At 34.5% G+C, this 17911-nt stretch overlaps 1 protein-coding gene across 2 annotated transcripts; it reads right to left on the reverse strand.

The window, feature by feature from the left end:
- Positions 1 to 464: 464 nt before the first annotated feature.
- On the reverse strand, positions 465 to 13999 carry LOC105177319 (uncharacterized). Of its 2 annotated transcripts, none has more exons than XM_011100435.3 (18): positions 13604 to 13999; positions 13257 to 13299; positions 13078 to 13151; positions 12064 to 12129; positions 11858 to 11929; positions 9356 to 9428; positions 8666 to 8703; positions 8436 to 8543; positions 5486 to 5602; positions 5326 to 5406; positions 5164 to 5232; positions 3297 to 3374; positions 2990 to 3133; positions 2390 to 2497; positions 2135 to 2203; positions 1953 to 2015; positions 1708 to 1865; positions 465 to 1537 (listed from the first exon to the last, which is right to left on the reverse strand). In XM_011100435.3, the coding sequence occupies exons 2-18, from the start codon at positions 13291 to 13293 to the stop codon at positions 643 to 645; spliced, it is 2250 nt and encodes a 749-aa protein (XP_011098737.1). In that variant the 5' UTR covers positions 13294 to 13299; positions 13604 to 13999; the 3' UTR covers positions 465 to 642. The 2 variants fall into 2 exon arrangements, with proteins under 2 accessions (XP_011098737.1, XP_011098736.1); XM_011100434.3 differs by having other exon boundaries at positions 13257 to 13317.
- Positions 14000 to 17911: the final 3912 nt, after the last annotated feature.

A 17911-nucleotide genomic window follows, 5' to 3' on the forward strand; every position in this document is an offset into this window, starting at 1 on the left:
GGAATTTTTTCGTTCACGTGTGTGTTTGTGAGAAATAAATTTCGAACACATTTCATGCTCTAAAGAAACATATCACATAACTTATAATCTTTTCATTTTGTTATTTAACTAACATTTTTTACCACAATCATTAGGTTTTCTATCTTAATCAACACTTTTCACACCCAGCATCAACTTTCATTGTTATAATTTTACTTCACAGTCAATCATATACTAAAAGAAAACCCTAATCTCAATCAAACTTATTTCATCTTGTATTCTCACTTAGATGAGATGAAACCTCGCGAATAATCCCTCCTTTAATGTCTGCATGAGTTCTTTTCGTGGATATTAGCCTCGAAAAGCATTGATATGCCCTTTTTGTCAATTTACTTGTACATAGGGCAGTTCCGTAACAAACTACACTAGCATAATTCAATAAGGTTAATTGTACCACAAATAAAAATATAAAAAAACAAATGATATGGATAAAGGTCCTGTGGTTTTTTTCTTTTATAAGCAAGCTACTGTGGTTTCAACATAATAACGATTACAGAAAAAAAATAACATAATAATGTTACAGTATGAATATTTCTAAACCCTGCTTGATTACATCCAGAGAACAGAGAAATCAATACAGAACCCCACATTAACATAGAAGAATCAGAATTGGCGCGTCGCGTTTGCTGGACGAATTGGTTCACCAGTGAATGGATCAAATTTGTACGGCTCACCAGTGAAAGGATCAAACCTAATTTGAGGTCGAGGTGCTTGGCGACCACCGACAACTGAAATGTTGGGACTCAAACCTATACCTGCTCCAGCATAAGATGTAGATGAACTGGGTCCTTCTTGGACATGAGATAGAAGCCTTTCCTCAGCTCTTAGTCCACCTATGGAACCAAGTCTAACGTAAGATGCAGAAGAACTGGGTCCTTCTTGCACGTGAGACAGAAGCCTTTCCTCAGCTCTTAGTCCACCTATGGAACCAAGTCTAGCATAAGATGCAGATGAACTGGGTCCTTCTTGCACATGAGACGGAAGCCTTTCCTCAGCTCTTAGTCCACCTATGTAACCAAGTCTAGCATAAGATACAGGTGAACTGAATCCTTCTTGCACATGAGACAGAAGCCTTTCCTCAGCGCTTAGTCCACCTGTGGAACCAAGTCTAGCATAAGATGTAGATGATCCAGGTCCTTCTTGGACATGAGATCGAAGCCTTTCCTCAGCTCTTAGTCCAACTCTTCCATAGGATATAGATTGCCCTGGGGTTGCCTCAAGGGGAGAATGGGTGCTTGCCTCCAATGTTCCTATTCTAGGAATCTGGATGCTCTGGGATCCATAGGATATCGATTCGCCTGGGGTTGCCTTAAGGGCAGAATGACCTCTTGCCTCCAATGTTCCTAGTCTAGGAATCTGGACACTCTGGGACCCAAAGAACGATCGATTTGGTAAAAGAAACTCTGGACCTTTCTCATCCACTCTTCCTATCTGTGTTCGACTTGATAAAGGAAAATCTTGGTCCACTGCTGAATAGTTTGATGCATGAATGTCAGACCTGCAAGAGATCAACTGCAAAATGATATTTCTTGCACATATTGCAACACAGGACACTATATATACAGCTTATAAAGACGACCTTGATTACATCTCCACAGTTAAAAGGCAAGAAAATGTTATTGATCTGTCTAAGATCAGTCAATGAGAGTTCATATCAACTAGACAAACCTTGCAGAGCTTGAATGTGCATGAGAAGTAAAAGGCCCACAAGCAGAGGGAGACATTTGATGCCAAAAGATGAATGAACTGGGCTCACTCCTAGTAGTATCCGCAACTTTTGACAAACTGACTAAGCTCGGAGTCTGTCCCACTTTATCAACTAGGTGCTACATTGGACAAAAATGGCTTAATGAAAATTGACAGCAGCAAAACTAAAGCCAGTCACACACTTGCCATACAGGTCAGTTACATACTTTAGAAATTAGTCCAGCAAGATATTCTCCCTTATTTTGCAAACCGGCTCCACATAACATGAACTACAAACAAGGATCAAGCAAAAATAGAATGGTGATAGTTAGTCAACACCATTTTAGTACATTTTCTTCCATCGAAGAATACACACATCCAAGATAATATAGTATATATCTGCTAAAACCTGGTCAAGGACAGATATAGCAATAGACTCTGGTAATTCCTTGAGACTGCGTAAACTTCTGATATCAATCTGTCAACAAACAAAAAAAATACTGTGTAAATTTCAGAGGATTTTGCATGAGAAATATAAACACAATTAAACTGGAAGCAATCCACTGGACATAATATCCGTTCTACACTGAGATGCCATGATTAGGGGTCCAGTTTCAAATTCCATTACCAAGCACCAATTCTTGGTATCAAGTTTAAAACTTACATCAAATCGAGTAGCAATCCCAAGCCTAAGGATTCCAAGTAAGCGCTCTTTAACAGCTACAGGCAATGATATGACGGCATCCTCATAAGGGTCAGCTGATTCCAGTTCCTATAAGGCAAAGTAAACATGTGATCAGATAATAAAAAAACTTGACTAAACAGAAGACATTATAAAACCCCTGATCCAAAAAAGATTCAGTTATAAATATATGATGTCAAAATAAGAGGAAAGACAGATATTAAGTGCAACTAATGTTTCTAGTTAACCCTATTTGAGCATAGAGGAAATAACGAAAAACAAGCAAACAAATGGATGTCATTAACAGAGAAAAGTGTGACTCACAATGGGGAACATGGTGAAAAGGAGTGCTTGTGAGTCTCAACTACCAAAAAGACATTATATATTTACTCAGTCTATATATTCATTATTTTTCCTCATCTACATTCTCTATCAGGCCAAGTTTTTGCAGAGTTTTGCTTCCAACTTGAGTTTCTCAAGCCGTCTTATAAGCTGCTTTTAATAATTCCAATTGTTGGGGCATAATACTTGAAAAACAGAAAACCCAGTTAACAGAAAATATGGTTTTAGGAATGAAGTTACCTTTTGGACATGGGAACTATCCCTAATGGACAAAGTAAGTGATGGTTCCTCCTTCCGAAGTTTGAAATGAGCTTGAACTGAGGAATTTTCCGAATCCTCACGAATTCGTTTCCTGCTTCTATCCATCGGCCGTGCTACTTCAACCTATTTGCAGACAATAATCTCACATGTAAGTCCGTCAAAGACTCTGTCAAAATAAGTTATGTTTGCCTCATACTATATTTACCACAGAAGACTAGATTCTGAAAAGGAACAAATGTCAGTTACCAGACTACAAACATAAATGATTCTAGTGCAATACTAGTACCTGGAGTTTATACAATGGAGCTCCATTAGGTCCTTGAACTGTTTTCTCGTTCAGTTCCTTGATAGCTCTTTCAAGATCCTACACCAAGAATTAAGAGAACTCAGAAGAAGGAACCACCCAACAAGACAGTGAAGTTGGAATGTCAAAAATATCAATAAGATTTCATCAAAAGGTCCAAACTAAACTACGTTCATGATTACAATAAAAAGGCATAAAACAAGTCATAACTCAAGCAGAAAATAAATAAATAAAAGAAAATAGCATACTAAGAAAACTCCCACAATTCCCCCGTAACCTACCTACACAACAAATTAGATAAGTAGCAGGTTCATGATATTAAGTAAAATATGACACCATAAGGATATAATGAGATAAATCATGGCCAAACAAACACACATACGGTTGACACGTACTTCAGTCAAAAGATGGTAGCTGGCTTGTCATCACTTAAAATTATTTCAGTTTATATATATTCATCACTTAAAATTATTTCAGTTTATATATATTCTTTAACTTGGATATAGAATGTGGTCCGTGCATCAGGAAATGGCCGGACGTCCCTGTGCAGTTATCAGATTGCAATTTGCAGCACCCAATCTGTTTTTATCAAATCAACATACTACATTCACCTTCCCATAACAAAGCAGACAACTGATAATATTTTAAGTAAAAAGACAATTGCCCCAAAGCATATCTTATATCATCATAACCGACGCACATCCATACCCCAAATGACACCCAGCAAGAATAAAAGGCAGGGCAGGACAGATAAGATGAAGACAGTTTGATATGGCACACAACTAGTACAACAACTTCATAAGCATTGCTGCAACCACAAAGTTTCATGTCTGAGTACATAGTTCTAAAGTTAGTTATTTGCGGTGAAATTGAGAGTTTTCACTCCATGGATCTCAATTAACTTAATTCAAAGCTATTGCTTTTTAAAGATCTAGGTTACTTACAGGTGCACGCACACTCCTATATCAACTATATCTGTGGATATATGACACATAAACAGAAAAAACAAACTTCCTAAATTGAATAAATATGCGAGGGAAGCTGCTGACAATTTTATAATTTGTTGATTTTTGAATCACCTGGCGCATTCGCTTCCCCTTACCCCAGCAGGAAGACAAGGAGGGAAAGTAGAAACAGATTTGGTAGTAGGAGCTAAGTGATTGATTATGGATTGGCCATTGAATTAACTATTGTAAAATGGGTTCACTATCATGTGAAGTAACCCAAACCCCAAAAAGGGCTTCCATTTTAGAAATATCATACACACCTGTGGTCCATCATTCGCGAAGATGTACATTTGCGTTCTATATCCCTTTCTGCCTCCACCAAGGCATCGAGAGGGTTGATGATGAGATGTGAAAGTATTAAAAATAAAGAAGGAATGGGGATAGGATAAGGAAGGTCCATAAAAGAAATAGGGTGGGGCCAGATACCAGAAATACCAGAACTGTCTAAATTATTTGAATGCAATAAGAACCTTGAGACTAAAGCTTATCCATTTGGGTGTATCATGTATATGACCATGCATACTTGAGTAGGAGTCACGAAACAGATATCAGAAATTAAATACTAAAGCACTTGTTTTCTATGTTCAACCATATGCCTGGGCTTGCGTTCATTCAAATAATAGGGTAAGGCATTGGAAGAATATTTCCCTGCTAATCAGAATTAGGTCCTAAGTCAGACCTTATATATCAAGGGTAAAAAGAACAAGAAAAAAAGCAAAACATCTACAGTGGAATAACAAATAACCAGTAACTGGCAGCAACTCATCAATCAGTCGAGACAAATAAGCACAGTTACGAATGAATATACCATCACCAATATGAATAAATGAAAACCAACTTACCAATCTTTCAGCAAAATGAACAAACCCAACCGGGAAGCTTCCTTTTTTGGACACCACTACTTTCTCCACCTGGAAGATCCAAAGATGGATTCATCATTCATAACAAGTTGAAATAGGATATAATACACAAGAAAGCTGAAGCCAGAATCAACATATGTAGACCTTGCCAAAAGACTCAAACAATTCTTTTAAGTAGTTCTCCTCTGCATCAACAGGCAGGTTCCGGACAAAAGCTATTTTTATCTGAAAATAAACAAGAAACGTAAAAAATAAAGCAATATTCTTTAGAAAGCTTAAGATTTAAAAAAATATGATGGTGAACCTTAGCAAGTTCTTTTGGATCAATTTCAGGTTCCTCTTCTGCCCACTGAACAGCTGGGTGCAAATTGCCAAGACGAAAATCTGGTTGAGAGCCTACCCGTTGAGCACGTGAAGCAGCCTGTGATCGAGAATTTTGAAGTAGGTAGGTTCAATTTTGTGCTAGAAAAGGGTTAAGTTTCTCTTTTAGAGCCTCTGTGTGAACTAGAAGAATTATAGACTTGGTGAAAGATTGCATATGGAAGGGTAACAGAAGATCGGGCAAGGATGCAAGCTGATTTGTCAATAATTATTATATATATCACAGGCGCAAGTATTAACATTTTTCAATTAAGTTGTTGGGAGTTATTATCAAGCTTCTGGGTTTCTTGAAGTTTAGTTGCCAAATTTATCCACTACGACCACTACTATAAGGTAGGGAGAGAGAGAGCCAGGACAAGACACCAATCAAGATGTCAACTCCACTATAGACATCAGCTGAATCTTAAGTAAACACTACACAGCCTTTCGGGCAGCAAGAACACGAGAAGTTTAAAATAAACTAACTGAAAGAAGGCATATGATTCTTCTATCAAAGGAGTAATCTCCAACACTTTCTGCAAATATGTATTCTCTAGGTATATGGTAGTGCAATTTTAAGAATTTTTTCAAGTTTAACTATATTCTATCCGCAAAAAAGTATCTAGAAAACAAGGAATACTATAATGTTTTGACTTTATACTGTTAGAGTTTGGATCAAATTGCTCGACCCTTTGTAGAACAAAGACACGGCAAACTAGAAGAACAAAATTAATGCTTCAAAAACAATGGTCATTTGAGTAGTGAAAACTTCAAGGAAAGAATATGAAGATTTTATAGATGTAATCAACAGTGATAATTACAAGATTTGAGATTCTAGGAAAAAAAAATCAAAATGAATAGGCAAAATACCATAAGATAACTTCAAGCAAAACAGAAAACATGAAAGTAAATTCTTTTGTGATGATTATCTTCAACCAAATAATGAGGGGCACTGAAAATATAATTAATGCAGTTCTAGAAAAAGCTCACAAAGGCTTGGAGTAGCATGATAGTAAGTTCTATAACACAAAATTTACAATTATACTTTGACCATGTTCGGCTAGAATGATGAGATCAAACATGATCACATTGAATGGGATAGAAAATGGAATGATAACTAATCCCTTGATACATAATCCTCATTTTGGTAGGATATATTGTACAGCTTGATATCCCACGTGGCAATCCAGCCTTGTTTTTAATTGAATTTGGTTGAATGGATCATGTAACATGATAACATGTAAAAGACCAATAAGACTAACATTTTTAAAGTTAATTCCGTTTAAACCATGCAATATGTGAATTGTTACAAAAGATATAAATGCTCTCATCATTTATTGAATTAACATATTTTAAAACAATGTTTACAATAATATTTTTATTATTCCTGGTTCAAATTCAAATAAGCAAAAACGCCTAATCTTATTTAATTTTCACGTAATGCCACTTTGAACAATCATATAAAGTTGTGGGTTAACAAATTCATGTACCTCATAAAAAAGAAAATCACAATCATGTTCTGTATAATTGCTTGAAAATCAAAACAAGAAAAGAGTGGTCAAAAGACATTAATGCATTTTGTCTTCATGTGTAAAGTTTATGGCATTTTAATCCAAACATAAAATTATCCCTAGTGACATTATCACTTGAATAGTGTGGAGGTGGCATTCACTATCCTTCATATGACGATCCATAAGACCTGGACTAGTTTTTACACCAGGTTCCAATCAATTCAGCCAAACTAGTGTATATGCATGATAGGAAATCCTATCATAATTACACCAACCAAACAAGGCCTTCACTTATTGAAATATTGTTTCGAATGATGTAGAATCTTTAACAAATAAATTTCTCTTGATTTTATGTTTTCCAAGCATGTAAATTGGAGATTCGGGATATTCTAGGATGAAATAAATGAGAAGTGTGAATGAATATATCTATAAGAAGTACTGGACATTCCTATCAAACTCAACCGCAGATCAATACATTGGATTAAAATAGCTTTACAAGGAAAATGGGAGGAAACAGAAAAAACTCAAAAACGTCAATATGACATGATGGATGGACATTATATAGAACCTCGCACAGTGCCTGGACAGGAAGGTATGCCGTGTCCTCTCAATGATTTGTACAAGAGGGAAAATAGGCTATTAAATGCCGAAAACAGTAATAGAATTAAATGAGGGAAGATGAGAATAGGAATAGGGCATTGAAACAGAAGAGAAATGAATCAAATGATTCAATTTTCACTGGCATGATAAGTTAAAATGACAGAGCTTGCATAAACCTGTTTATAAATTGATGTATGATCCATCACAGTAGGGAAGGGGAAGAGAGCGATCAGAGAGAAAGTGGATTGTTTTGCAAATTATCACCCATAAAAAGTATGTTGATTTAATGTTTCCGTTGCACTTGATGCAACTAATTATTTGGATATAGTTTAGACACTGAGAATGATCAGAACACAAAACTTTAAGATGGAAGTTTAGACATGCCTGACATATGGAACAGCTGAAAAGTCTTCTCTAAATTTGTTGAGTTAACACATTTTCATCCGTAGAGGATATATTATTAAGGAATCTACTCGCAATATAAGTTTCCAGTTTCATAAACAATAAGAGCTTCATTTAAATTTTGATTTTGTATCACACAACTGTTAGGGGCCTTATTATTCCAATCCATTAGGCAAGCATCTAGTGTGTATTAGGATTTCTAGTAACAAAGGGTGAATAACTGATGCTGGAACAGAGAATCAGAACCACGAACCTGGTCTTTTGTCCTGTATGATTTCAGATGCAACAGGAGAATCAACTTAATTTCACACTACAAGCTTAGGAAGAATGGTTGTTCAAGACCTTTAACTGAACAAATAAGAAATGCAAAAGAAAACTCACAGCATGGGAGCGGAATTTCACAAAGGCAAAACCACGGTTCCGGTGCTTTTGACCTGGAGGGGCGTCTTTAAGCATTACAAGATCAACGGATTCAATGTCCGGGAAAACCTACAGAACAGGAGAAAGAATTAGGCAGACAGACAACAGACAGATGATGAGGTATTTATGATGGAACTTTGTTATGAGCTAGACAAACTCCTCCAACAAAAAAATAAAATTAAATATAATACCTGCAGCACAATTCTTTCAAATTCTTCGGCACTCCAAGCTGTGGGAGGGAAGAAATCAAAGTCATGCATGTAGGACAATAATAAACAGGTCACATAACAGGAGAAAACATGGATGAATGGGGACAGCAGGGGAGGCAGAAAGAGCAAGCGAGTGAGAGGGAGAGGGAGAGGGAGAGGGAAAGGAGACTGAAACAGATAAGAAAAACTATGAGAAAAAGGTAATCGAAGAGAAAGGAAATAAAATAATGTAAAAGTACTTGAATAATTAGACTTGAAATGAACCGATCAATAAGATAAAAAAGAAAAAAAAGAAGGGGAATTTGCAAAAGAGGGGAAAAATACAACATAAAATTTAAGGGTGATGAATTTTAGTATACTCAGTCCTGGTAGTAACATGCAAACTACACAACGTACAGTCATCAAACTCACAGAAGACATAATAGAGGCAGACAACTATTTCAACTACATCAAGCATTACAAAAAGGGTAGGTGCTATTGTGTTAAGGAATACTCATAACATAGCATTATAAACATTAACTGTACAGATATTACGCCAGCTCCCTAACCAGAGGAATATTTGGTTTCAGTTTTTAATAGCAAACAAAGAACTTATGAATTAACCTAAAAGGCCAAATATGTGGCACATGCATAGAGTTATTCTATAACATAATCAACATCGAGAAAACAAACCTTTGTTAAGGTTTCCGAAGTATAAAGTATCCTGCTCGCTTGCCGGGAGAACACCAATCTTCTTTCCATCTAGCTGAAAAATGTTAACACAGCTGTGGGATAAACAAAAAAGCATGGAGGGATAAACAAAAAGGTAGGGTTGACATTTTTCATTAATGGAATTAAGAAAATACAGACCCATACCTTATGTTTGGCTTCGGTTTTGGGCCATCTCAGAGATGGCCCAAAACCGAAGCAATGTTTGCCATTGCTTATTTTGCCATATTTTTGTCTTGTTTCTAAGTATTTTGTCTTGTTTTTTAGTATTTAATTTTTAAATACAAATATATTTTATTTTAACTATTTAATATTTTATACGTAATATTTTCTACATCATTGAAATAATTAAAAATTTTAAAAAATATAAAATAATATAACTATTCTACGCGGTTAATTCATATATTACATTATTTGAATAATGTATTTAAATTTATCACCTCGAATAGAACAACTAACAAAAAATATTGTTAATCCATTATTAGAGTGCATTTAATTATTTTTAAAAGTGTATTTACATAAATTATTTCTTTTCATTTCCATACATATATAATTAGGAAATAATATTTATTTTAATCCACTCACAACTAAATAAATTATATATATATTTATATATATATAAATATATATAAAAAAGACATGATTTGACAATGAACAGTATTTTTTATCTCCCCACTACCCAACATCAAACATAACATACTTATTTTATATTATTTTCAAAAACAAATCCAAACATACACACTATCTCTAACTTATTTTTATTTATCTTTGTTTTTCTCTCTCTATCTCCACAAAATCACCAAAAACAAGTTAAAAACAAAACCAAACATAATGATATGGTCTAGATTAACAAAACTCTGCGAACAAAGTTCAGGATTCTAGGGACAACTTATCTGCTCACCGCAAATCAAGGGAGTAGGAATCATACTCCTCCCCAATCTTAGCAAGACAACTAGAAGGTTTTACGGTTTGAAATAATTAGCTTGATTCCGGTAGACCCTTACCTCGCAGCTCATCTATTGACTATTGTCTATACTTTAGATAAAGAATTTTTTCCCTCATATAGTGGATAATGGGGCTGCATTTCAAAATTGGATCTCTTCTGTCTTTTCGTGGATTAAATGCCAAAAGAATTTCAAATTTATTTTGCATAGAAAAAGACAAGTTTTTAATTGGCTATTTAATATTTGATTCTCCAAATCATCACAATTAGAAGTTAATATCAATGCGACAGGTCATCAGGTCCTAAATGTCTGTAACAAATTAACTTTAATGGGTCAGAACATGCTTTATATTTCTTGGTTGAGGAAAATGTCAAAAAATATTTCACAAATATGCCGAGAAAGGCCTTTATCAATTACTTTTAATATAAATTAAGTGCATTTAAGTTTCCACATGTAAGAAAGATCAACTCCATATTCAACAGACAAGATAAGAGATCTTAATTAGCTCTTTGACATTCAGATATTCCATTGATGAGGTGATCTTACAAATAGAAACTAGCTAAATAGCTGCCCATAACAAAGAGAGCCAAAATTCCAGTCTCCCCCCCCCCCACTCCTAAACCCAGCACGGCTAGCAGGAAACTGGTAGCAAGAAGACCAACTACCAAGTTCTCTTACAGAAGCTTTGTTCAACATGACATAAATCATTGTTTAATGATTATGAATGAATAAAAACACAGTTAATAGTTACAGTACATTAGTTTAAAAAATGGTTCTGGATGACTTCTTGAACAACTATAAGCAAATAGAAAAGTTTTGTCAAAGAATACTGCCAAACACAACAGAAAATTTACCGAAGTGCACACATGCTATCCTTTTCAGCATTCATTTCAAAGGATACGCAACATGATTCGGTTTAGAGATACAAACCAGAATTTGTGCTGAAATCGGGTAAAAGAAAGGCTCAATTTTTATACTGATGGACAGAAGGAAGAGTTACTATTACTTTACCAGCTAGACATAGGCACATCTAAAGCTTATATAATCTCAGTTTGAGAATAAAATAATTGGGAATAACTCTTTTTCATCTCCTACAATCCCCAAGCACTAATGTAATGAGACCTGAAAATACACGAGAACTAAGTGGCTCGAATACAGCTTAACTAGGCTTGTCAAGTTTCTTTGAGCTAGAATTACCAACAATCCAAGATTGAGCATTTTCTTAGACTCCCCAGGCAACCAAGGCTTAAGCAGCCTTATGTCATCTCAAGCCAGGATACATTGAAGTTCTCAGTGAAATGATCAAAGATTCGGATGGAACAGATTAGGTGCAATTAAAAGAAAAGGGAAGACCACCAAAGATCATTTCAAAAACAGGCTTACTGCACCAAGCAACAAATCACCATGATTCAATAGTTTCTTGAAAACTCAGAAGCTGGTCAACTTTCAATAATAAGAATTTCCGCCAGAAGAAAACAATCCTAAGACATTAACGTTACAAAATCCCAGTTATATTTCTCACCACAATGCCGGATTTTTCCCTCACAGCTTTGTTTGCATCTTCTTTTGTCGCAAAACGTACAAAGCAAAATCCCTGCCAAGAATCATAAAAGAAAGAGACAACAATAAGAAGAAAGTATTCATTTCTTGGCATATGATATTTTCCCACGAATTCAGGACGTGGGGGTTAGAATTCCTTCATGAAACAAATGAATTATGTAAGTTGACCTTCAAATTGCCATTCCGGTCCCTCATCATACGAACTTCCATAATTTCACCACAAGAAGAGAATACCTGAGAAAGTCAAGTTTCCACAGGAAAAACATATGTGAATAAAGATCATACCTAAAAAGTTGTTTCATCAGTTAAAGAGCATAAATAAAAGGAAATAAGTCACCGGCGGGCACAAACTACAAGCAGAAACCGCATTTCTGTACCGGAAGGAGAAGGGTGGCGAGATCCACTTCCCCTAGTTAATGGCAAGAACAGGCAGACTAGATGTACTAAATGTTCAAAAGCAACATTTAATGTGACTGGGAAACCCACGCGTAAATACAAATAGCTTTGAGTGAGCTCTTAGCCAATGGATTAAAAGCAACTTCTCCAGATAAAGTATGCCACGTGTATTTGTGCAACCAGAGTTGCCATAACTCCCCACCGTTTTCAACTTGGCTTCTGAACCTCATTGAGAATGATTCACATGCATTCAACGAACATGAATCATCAATTTTCCTCATACAGTTTGTATGTTGTAAAGGTCAATTCGACATAAATCTTCTAAACTATTCAATTCTCTTCAATATTTTTTAACTTCTTCAAGTATATTTATCAAAGCCATCAAAGTTATCTCTGAAGGGCAGCTCGAATCTTTTGACCTAGCATATTAAAATTCTTTATTAACTTGACAAACCAGAAGAACCCTGCTTTTAAGTGATTCTAGGTTCAATCACTCATGACCACTACAAAATCCCATTTCCCTTCCATAGTCAGTGTATCAACCACTAAGGAGTTAAACTGAATCACCAAATATATAAATTGCAATGAACAAAAGAAAGTAATATAGCCAACAAGAGAACAAAAGATCGACAGTTCACGTAAAACAGTCTGATGCTTTTTTTTTCGCTTGTCTTTGCTATACCCATTTTCTAGTGCTTCTTTGAGTTCACAAAATGTTATGCATTAACCTGCAAATTGGCAGCATTGCTCATATATATGATCAACAAAATAGAGAGAAAAATAGACCTTATGGATTTTCTCTTCTGAAATGCTCCGGGCCAACCCACCAACAAAAACTTCAGTTCCTTTTGTTGCATTTTCTTCTCAAGGCAAAATTGTGAGGTCATCAGATACAATGATTCAACCATGAAAACATGCAGATAGTAATTCAAAATCTTTGCATGAAGATTGAGTAAAGAACGTACTTTGATCAGTAGAATGTTGCTCGGACGGCCGGCTCATCTTTAGCTAAAAGGGATTGAAAAACTAATTTAACAAAAATGAAAACAAAGACAAACAAAAAGGAATTATCAGGCATGCCGAGAAATTAACCTCTCCTCCCCTACCAAGGGTTTCTGTACCTTAAAGATATAAAATTTAGGAACTTGAACTACAAGACTCTATACACTGGTACAAGTGCAGACAAATCATTCAAATAACTCGTATTAAACATCAGCCGCTCCGAATCATACAGGGTAAATTCCAACCATTTCAAATGATTATAATAATTCAGGACATCTACATTACTTTCTACTTTTCCAGACAAATGTACCTTCTCGCACAAATTCAAATGACTGTATGGATGCAAACGCTGAATGCCTGCAACCGTGGACTTCAACTCGGCAGAAAGCGGGAATGGAGATGAATTGAAAACCCTAATAATAAAATGATGTTCTTGGGTTGAGAATTTTATTCTAAAGTTGGCTAGTTATATATATAGATTCATACAACGATCGACCTATTGACCTTGTTTTTAAGGTATATGTCAAATTGCCCATGTATTTTTACTCAATTCATGACCCAATTCAAAGGACAAAAATTACAAATTGCCCAATATTACTTTAAAATGGCACTCTTTTTTTTCCTTTTTGGCCAAAAAGAAAATCATAAGATCATTCAGATATCATAAGAGAAAATACAAATCCAATAGCAAGTGCTGCTTCTTATTTTTAGCAATTTTTTTTTTTTAACAAGGAATAGATTTTTATTGCGTATCAAAAGTCATTACAAAAGGGGAGACTGTTTGCCTAAAACATACAAAAGTAGCATCACATTTTACAACTAAAAATGATCTGCAAATGTGATGTCAAAGCAGCTGATGAACCCGCCAAAAAAAAGACTGCTTGGTTGGCCTCCTCATAGCAAAATGTGGTTTTAACTGAATCTAATTTAATTAATATTCGCCAACAATCACTGAGTAGAGGGATGAGGACCCTTAAAAAAAACAAGTTTACTGGGTTAGATCCATGTCAGCCGCGCCAATAGATTTTGTAACAAGGTGCAACCAGTTCTCAAGTTCATCCTGAAGTTGGTAGGACAGGTCTTGGGTCCACCAAAACCTGCCCCTATCAACACCATGACATAAATTGTAAGTGCATGGATATGATGTATCGAAAAACCCATGATTTCGAATGGAATAGGTAACAAAATCACTTTGCCGCCCACGACTACTAGTAAATAAATGTCATTTGAATAACATCCCAATACTGTTCTAGTTTATTATCGTTTTGTCGAAAGTTATATTCTACGGCATTTTCAGTGATCCACGTGTAAGTCCATCCAAAACTTATTTAAATCCAGAACTCAATTACCGTAATAATATATTATTTGAATTTAGTTATTTTGAATTATCAATACCGTAATGCAATACTTTGATTTGTTGTTCTTGCAACAAACTCTATTAAATATTTGTCAAATACATTGACACACACACATTTAACCTTATTTATATCACAACGTATTAAATACCACGTTTAACGAGTTATAGAATTTGTGATATTTTCTTTGTTATAAAGTTTTATGTCTATTTTATGATACGATATACTTCATAGAATTTAAAATTTTGTGAATGTACAAAATTTTCATACAAAAATCCTTTTTGCAAATCACACTTTGTACTTTTGAATTCAAATCTTATGATGAGCACGTATATGTCAATTTTTTTTTTATTACATGGCATTTTATTTCTTATATATATATATATATTTATAATTTGTTTCACGCTATATCCAAATGAACAATTTAATATTGTTGTGAATGTTTTTATCATAGAATTATATATCAAACAATGCAAACAATTATTCACATTATAAACCAAGTGTTTTTACAATTATACTTATAATTTTTTAATTTATATAAATATTTATTGCCGTTGGATTTACTTACCTTTTTTAAGTATATAAACTAAAGAATGAAGTATATGTCCTCATGCCACTATTGTAACACCCTCTAACAGCACTATGACTATATATCTCCTAAATATCATACTTAAAATAAATCATATTTATATATGTAATTGTGCACATAATACAGTCCCTGCGGAGTATATATATACACTCGTAATCCCACCATCACCACAAGCACAATTGACTCTCCATCCACAAGATTATATATATACATATAAAACATAACAAAATAAAGCTTTCATAATTAGTTCGCCACATCACCCATATTTTATGACTTTATACACTCCAATAACGTGATTTTCATTTGTACTATTGACTATGAAGAAAACTGCATACTGGCTCGACCTGACTAAAATGCAAGGTTTGGACTTAGCTCTCGCTGGGTAAAATTTATATCTGGAAAAAATGTTAGCAGATGAATGAACTTGCAACTCAATAAACAAATAACTGGCACTATCTTACATCAAATATTGTCCAGACAAGACAAAATGAACAATATATATAGAATATAGTTAATTAAATCTCAGCATAATAAACTTTATCACAAGACAATACTCCTCTTTTCCTAATCTGTTTACCAGAAGGTAATGTAGTGTTCTTCTCCACCAACTCAATTTCACCATTTATTATATAATGTTTAAGTAAGTCCCCTTGACATGTCACGAAGGGTCATCAATCTCAATTTGTATCATAGTTTTTTTTCATATATCATAGTTTTTTTTATATCGCATCATAGCTCTTTTCTTTTCATTTTGCCACATAGGTTATTCAACAACATCAAGGAGTATTCACATCACAATTATATTCAATTTTCAGCACTCCCTCATTTCCATAAAATCACCATTCTTGTAAACAACTAGTAACGTAAAACTATATATCTATGAATTTCCATTTACAAGCACCAACAACACATCATTCAACCAATGTAATACTTTAATGCATATTATGATTTCACTTTCACAATATAGTCATTTAAATTAAATTATCCACCATCCATACAATTTCATATAAATTAGTTTCAGCATGAGTCACAAACTTACATAAAAGTAGTATCACAAGGAAGGAAACATATAAAGATAATAATAATTATCTACTTACTTTGACCTTACAATGCTTTAATTAGCAAATAGAAAATTGTTTGGTCATCTACCTTATCCTCGGATCCTATAATGAATTATAATGAATATAATTAGTATATCAAGAATATTGCAATTTCTAAATAGAACATTAAATATTATTCATACAATTTTCAACAATCTTTTAATATTCTATTTATACTGAAATAAATTTTTCTTTCCATTATAATCTAACTAACTAAACTTTCTAAGTATATATTTAATTTATCAACCAATTAATAAGAATTCACTTGCTCACACCCCTCATATTTTTATAAGTATTGTTCTTAATAAAATATCATAATTGACTTATTACGAGAATATTATATTTTATTTTAATGAATACAATATTTCCCAAATAAAGTTTTCTAATACTTTTTAAATATAATTTCTAAATATTTCTACAAAATTTTATATCAATTTATCGCTACTATAGAGTTTAATTAAATCCCAACACTTATAGTTAAACATTTGATCAATAGGCCCGGTGGAATTGAGCAATTATGCATAGTACTTGGTGAAATGGAAGGGATGCAACAACGAGGAGAACACTTGGGAGTAGGTGACGAAAGAGTTGTATGCTAAGTTAAGCAAATGTGAATTTTGGGTAAATGAGATAGTTTTCCATAAAACAAAATAGGCAAAAGTTTCCAACTCAAAACCCTCCCAAAAAGAGGGGTCCAGATCTATGTCCGAAACGCACTGATGAGAGAGGTACATGACATTACCGTGAAAGAGGTATTGGATGTGGAGGCGATAAAGGACACCCCCTCATCCAGTTCGGACGAACTGAACGATCGACGCCTAAAAGCATTCCACTATGATTCTCTAATCATCACTGCATTATTAGCCAACTATGAAGTAGGGTGAATTTTCATAGATTTAGGGAGATCGACGGACATATTATTTAGGGAAGCCTATGACCAGATGCAGTTGGGGGACATCCGCTTGATAAAGCTGAACACCTCCTTGTATGGCTTCGTGGGGGAGGTGGTGCACCCTCGTGGCATGATCTCAATCCCAACAGTTATATACATCAACATGTCCTCAACCTAGGGTAAGGGTAGTGTTGAACCAATTGAATAAATCTCCTATTTTTGTGTCTTTGAGCTAGCTGCTTAGCTTCCCTCCACATACATATGGGAACGCATTTGCGTCCATATGGCGGCCACGCTAGCCTTTACTCTAGGCCTATGGTAAGCCTTCCGACTCCTTCTCCAGCCCTAGCTAAACAGACCTTCCTAGAAGACCCCAACTTAAGCTCCTTTTCCTCGGGCCGAGTGTATCCTTGGGTTTCGACTACCCTTTCTCCATGATAGCTCTCTCCCTTAGGCCGTACGGATTTTTAGGGCGTCATTTATAACAGGACAAAAATAGAACATAAAAAATATATTGTTCGAGTAGTGCTCATCATCACGCATTAAGAATGGGATATGACGGGTGACGTGTTGAACAAATTCGTATTTTCTAACTACAAATACATTTAGTTTTAATTAACTTTAGAAAATAAATGACTAAAATATATAATGCATAATTAGAATGTTAAATATGTAATTTAAA

Source organism: Sesamum indicum, linkage group LG9 (assembly GCF_026168435.1).
Source record: "Sesamum indicum cultivar Baizhima isolate 11 linkage group LG9, ASM2616843v1, whole genome shotgun sequence".
NCBI lineage: Eukaryota > Viridiplantae > Streptophyta > Magnoliopsida > Lamiales > Pedaliaceae > Sesamum > Sesamum indicum.

Bases quoted from the DNA above. Each gene is read 5' to 3' on its own strand.
- LOC105177319 (XM_011100435.3), bottom strand. From the start codon at position 13,293: ATGAGCCGGCCGTCCGAGCAACATTCTACTGATCAAA. The intron at 13,152-13,256 runs GTACGTTCTTTA...TGCCTTGAGAAG, and splicing joins GCAACATTCTACTGATCAAA to AAAATGCAACAAAAGGAACT. The intron at 5,233-5,325 runs GTCTACATATGT...TGGATCTTCCAG, and splicing joins TGTTTGAGTCTTTTGGCAAG to GTGGAGAAAGTAGTGGTGTC.